Below are 5,539 nucleotides of genomic sequence, written 5' to 3' on the forward strand. Positions count from 1 at the left end.
ATATATAGGAGTGCAACGATACAGAAAATTCATGATTTGGTTCGATTCAATACTTTAGTTTCATGGTTCAATATATATTTTTTTGATACAAAAAAGAGAAATGTCCATGCCCTTTTTAACTTGTAATTTATCAAAATTAATTATGAACATTTGTCCTGTTTTTAAATGAAATGTTGCTGAAACAGCAAGTTTCTCAGTGGATCTGTACTCGACAATGCAGCCTAGGTGGAGTAGTCGAACACAGATCCACTGATCCTTCAACACAGAGCATCTTCAGAAGACAAGCTGATAAAATATATTTAAAAAATCTGTATTGTTCCATACAAGTGTGTATTGAACCTAAAGTACTGTATTGTTGCACCCCTATATATAAATATATATATACCTGCAAACACTGAAAACAGCCTTCAGGTTTGGCAGATTTGTCCTGCTTTTAAGTTACGTGGCATTCCTCCTAGAGATATGGCACGTGTTCCTAGATACATCGGTTTATAGCGAATACTTCCACATACCAGAGAAAATAGCATAACAGTCACAACAGCAGATATGGAACCGTAGTTCTTTGGTTAGCCCTGACATATTGATGTAAATATCAATGTTTATTAACAGTAGTACATTCTTAATCTTCAAACCTCAGATCACTTCATTATGAACCTCAGAGAGCGGTACGCACAGTCATACAAAAATATTATATATAATCTTCAAAAAGAAATGTAAGAAAACATAAGGGTTTGATGCTTCATTCCCAGTTAAAAGTTATGTCTACAAAAATACGACTGTATAKAAAACTCAGATATGTGCATAGTGATTTTTTTTTCTTCAGTGAACAATAACTACAGAGTTCTTCATTTAAATGCACAGGTGAGATCTGCTTTCAAAAAGCAACCAAACCAACAGAAGAAATCAGATCAGAGACATTTTGAGTGGTCAGAATCCCAAACACCACGTCGGGGTCTCTGCTGCTCCACAGGAAAACAAAATAAAAGCCGATCTTTGGGTCCTATCTGATCACAGTCTGAGGTTCTGTGTCCATCGATGGTGGTCCTCTGCWGAGCCGGGACGGCTTCACAAACACGCCGTGTCCCGGGGGGCAGCGGAAGTACACTCTGCCCTGGACGGTCCCGTTGTGTTTACCTACAGCAGGGTCAGACAAAACGGATTTAACGAGTTCTCCATTTAAAACGTGTAGAYGCACAAAACAAACATATCCTATTATAAATGTTGTAAACACATTGAGCAACACTTGTGTCGGAAAAGACTTTACAAATAAAGYTGAGCTGTATTCTGAGGACTGTGCTGACAGAGTGCTGCATGTTGGGTAATCCAGTCACAAGTGTTTGGCTCTGAGAGCATCCACGCCTCGTCTTAAGTAACCGCTGAAGTGAGGAAGCCTCTCGTTTACAAACAGAACATGTTGCAACATTAGTTGAAGACAAAAATACAGCAGTTATGTTTCTAAAAAGGTCAGTATTACAAAAAGCTATTTAATCAAAAATTCAAGTCCAGCTGCTCTGAATGAGCACAAGGTTTTTACACTATTTTAATTTTTAAAAGTCCTTCACTCTGTACAAACTTAACTCCAATTTCAGTAAAGCTGAATTGTGAGAGCTCAGCTCACTAAGATATTGAAAGGGATCCATGATTAGTTGTAACATTAGACTTTATTTGATAAACATTTACTTTAACTGTAAAAAAAAGACTGTAAAAATACTGTAGGATGTTTAGTTTTTATAATTTTTAAACTAAAAGTTTAAAAATATATTACACGGACAGGGCCATTTTATTTACATGCAAAGCATTCTGGGTAAATGATGACATGGATAGGTCCTCAGTGCGAGGCTGCTAGCGAGCTATATCCACCCTGAAGGTTAATCTTGGACAATATCTGATGATCGACTCTTTTAAATGAAACCAGAGAGCGTTGACAGAGAGGAGAAGGTAGAAATGACTCAGCCTGGAACTGAAAATATGGATGGAGGACAACAGAGCTGCTTCATGGAAGAAGAACCTCAGCTTAGCCTGTTAGCTTTTGTGCTAGCACCGACGCTATACAGTATACCCTTATATGTATTAGCTTGGTGCTAGCGAGACAAGCTAACAAGCTAAAACTGTTGTCCTCCATCCATATTTTCAGTTCCAGGCTGAGTCATTTCTACCTTCTCCTCTCTGTCAACGCTCTCTGGTTTCATTTAAAAGAGTCGATCATCACGACCTCTCCACAGAACCCCACATGAAATGAGTTTGAAAGCAGGACTCACCCACTGCCATATCCAGCTTCACGCCGATCCAGATCCCCTTAGCAAACTCCACTCCTCCCACATAGTAGACTGTGCCCCTCCTCTTCCCCACCCACACCTGCTCCCCAGGAGCCATCCAGTCCGGGAGCTGAGCCACGGGGGCGCCGTCGTCCCCGCTGGAGTCCCCAGAGGGCTCGGCGCTGCTGGGGTTGGGACTGGGGCAGGGACTCCCGTGGGGCAGGTCTCCCTGAGCCGGCTCCTGGATGGGAGGTTCTCCTCCTGCTCTCTGAGCCGGGCCCGTGGGGAAAGGTCTGACCGGCGGGGAGGTGCTGGTGATGGCGGAGGTGTTGGTGCAGGACGCAGCTATGCTAACAGGACGCTGTTTTTCACCAGAATCTGAGGACAGCTGATCGTCACACGGTTCCACGTCTTCAGCTTTCTTCTGGTGGGTTGTGGAGAGTTTCCACTCTTCCTGTCCCCACCCTTCAGTAAAAGGCGTTAAATCCCCCTCTCCGATGCCGTCGTCGGCCCCCTTAAAGTCGGTGAACTCCTGGCTGGAGCTGAGAGCGCAGCTGTGAGGAGACGAGCGCTGCTTCTCCGTGCAGCGAGGAACCCTGACGGGCGAGGAGGCGGATCGGACGAGCTGGTTCCGAGCGTCGTCGCCGCCTGCCGTGACGTTGTTGGTCCGGTGGCAGCCGGGGGGCTCGTGGGCCTCCCTGCAGGTGCAGCCCAGGTGCTCGGAGCTCTCGCTGAGGGGCACGTCGGACAGTGTGGCGTCCGAGGCGCTGTGGGACACGTAGCCGCTGGTGCAGCTGCTGGCCGTCGGGCTTCGGCACGCCTCTCTGTCCCTGCCTCCTCCTCCTGCTGCGAGACGACTTCCCCCCGGGTCTGAGCCGAAGCCCGACTCCTGGTTCTCCAGAGCGGCGTTGTAGATGTCGAAGTTTGCAAAGTCCTCCGGGACATAGGTCTGGAAGCTGCTTTGGTCCCGAGGGCTCCTACGTGGGTTCAGAGTCCCGTTAACGTCGGCCTCCTCATCCTCAGAGTCGTGCTGATCAAAACAAGAGCAGCAGGAGAAAAGTTTGTTTATTTTTATTTACTTTMCAGTGAAGTGAGGCGCTGAAAACGATTGAATGGGATGATGGAGACTGAACATAATGTTTGACCTTTGTAATAAAATCTACTGAGGATTTCACTCTGAACTCAACCAAGAAACAAAAAGTTTAAAAATGATATTAAATGCACTCTGTCTCGGCCAAACGTGTCTCCATTTCCAGTTCCTGTGTGGTTTTTGGATCCACCCTAGTGCTGGTTCCTGGAGGGTGCCAGTGATTTTGCAAACTCCTCCTGAAGAGAGAGATGCAAAATGTTTGACCTGTTTTAGGAGACGAGTGCATGCAGTTTGAGCCAGAGATGTGTGCAGGTCTTTTTTTTGCAAGTCCAAGTCAAGTCTCAAGTCTCTTGACCTCAAGTCCAAGTCTCGCTGCATGTATCATTTAACTGGCAGTTTGATCAAAGGTATTCTAACTTTACTGGATTATATTCTATAATATTATATTTTAATAAAATATTAAAACATAGTATTATGTTTTAATAATACTATTAATACATAATACTGTTTAAAAAATACAGATCAAGTTAGTCAGGCATTTAGAGTATTGTTAACTGTATTTTGCACATGTAATCTTACAAAAGCGTACTGTAATTATACTGTAATTATATATTTTCATTGACAAAGAACAAATTCAACAAGTCTGCTGCTGATTTTACAATAAAAATACCAGAAAAAAYATTTTAAATGCATAAAACATCTCAGTGAAGATGATGAACCAGAATCCTTAAAGTAAAAGAGCTGCACAAGTCGTCACAAACCTAAAGTCTGATTTGGACTCTGCAAACACTTTACATTTAGCCAGTCGCTTGTCATGGTGTTCAATCAAGGCTCGCTGAAGCTCTGTTTGTCAGGTAGGGTACACGTCATTAACAGTGGACGGTGCTGGCCCCTCCCCTTCTCAGGCAAGGTGGGGGCGGAGCAAAGATGTGTATTGAGGGAGTGAGCGTCGTGAGCCGGGCAGTGAAAAGACTTGCATTGTTCACGAGTCTCAAACCACGAGTCAAGTCTCAAGTCTTTAGGGTCCGAGTAAACTTTAAGTCTCTAACAGTAGGGACTTAAGTGTGACTCGTCTAAGTCCGGGTCACGAGTCCCCATCTCTGGTTTGAGCTGGACAGAGCAGTCTGATATGAGCAGGTGCACCGGGAGGTTTAGGACAAACTGGCTGTTCAAGGTTTCACTTGTACTTATAAACAGAGCTGTAACAAATGTAAAATGTAAAAAAAATCTGACCATCGGACAATAAACAGCAGCAGCCGAAGCCACCTGCTGGCGATCGGCATGATTCTGTGAACATACAGAAACATGCTGGTACGTAATAAAACGGGATTAAAACACGAGGAAAACTTTTGGACTTCATCAAACAAACAAGAAGCACAACTGGACCCGTCTGTCAACAGRTGGAGTCGCTACGAAAAGAGCGATGACCACAGCATAGAAATATGATTTTATTATTTTATTATCTACAAATAAAAGAGGACAAAACTAAAAGTGTTTAGATGAGCTCAGAATTAGTACGGATTTGACACATTGTTTGAGAAGCGATGCGACACAGAGAACAGGCGAGGTTCAGAAATGTTAGTGTGGTTGTGTTAGCGTGCACTGTGTGTGTGTGTGTGTGTGTGTGTGTGTGTGTAAAGCTGGTGTTTGTGCAGCACTTACAGCAGCGTGCGGCAGCGTGTGGCTGAGCTGCCTGCTGATGGGGGCGGAGGCCCTGCAGTGGCCCTCGCTGCCCGCCCTGGGTCGGCGCCAGGAGCAGGGAGGGGGCCGCGGCGCGGTGCCGTCCACACATGAGCGCATGCTCTGCAGATGGGTCAGAACAACAAGGTTCACACTCGCACACAGCATGCACAAGGCGGGGCGGGGCGGGTTACACAGTTAGTGCCATGCAAGTCTCATAAACACGGTGCTTGAAGGGTCACACATGGGTCACATTCACACACTGGTGTTGTCTGAAGGAGCAAACGGACCGCACCGGGCTAAAATCCTGAGAAATGAGGGATTTAAAACTTCTGCACAGAACTGTCGTCTCTTTTAGACCTTTTGTGGCTCAGTTCTGGAAAACTGTGAGTTTAAATTACCAGAACAGTCACAAGCTGTGTGGGAACTGAATCAGGGTTCCTACAGTTTAAGTCCGATTTAAGACTCTTTAAAACTTTTTAATGTCAAATTAAATAAAATTTAAGACCAATAT

At 44.9% G+C, this 5,539-nt stretch overlaps 1 protein-coding gene across 1 annotated transcript in view; it reads right to left on the bottom strand.

Moving 5' to 3' along the window:
• Positions 1–558: 558 nt before the first annotated feature.
• kif13a (kinesin family member 13A) overlaps positions 559–5,539 on the bottom strand; it is a gene marked incomplete in the record, with an annotated part of 62,538 nt that continues 57,557 nt past the window's right edge. The window contains 3 exon segments of the mRNA XM_014008778.1: positions 559–1,134; positions 2,259–3,285; positions 5,008–5,148. Coding sequence (XP_013864232.1) covers positions 1,001–1,134; positions 2,259–3,285; positions 5,008–5,148 — 1,302 coding nt within the window.

Source organism: Austrofundulus limnaeus, unplaced genomic scaffold (genome assembly GCF_001266775.1).
Source record: "Austrofundulus limnaeus strain Quisiro unplaced genomic scaffold, Austrofundulus_limnaeus-1.0 Scaffold52, whole genome shotgun sequence".
Taxonomy (NCBI): Eukaryota; Metazoa; Chordata; class Actinopteri; order Cyprinodontiformes; family Rivulidae; genus Austrofundulus; species Austrofundulus limnaeus.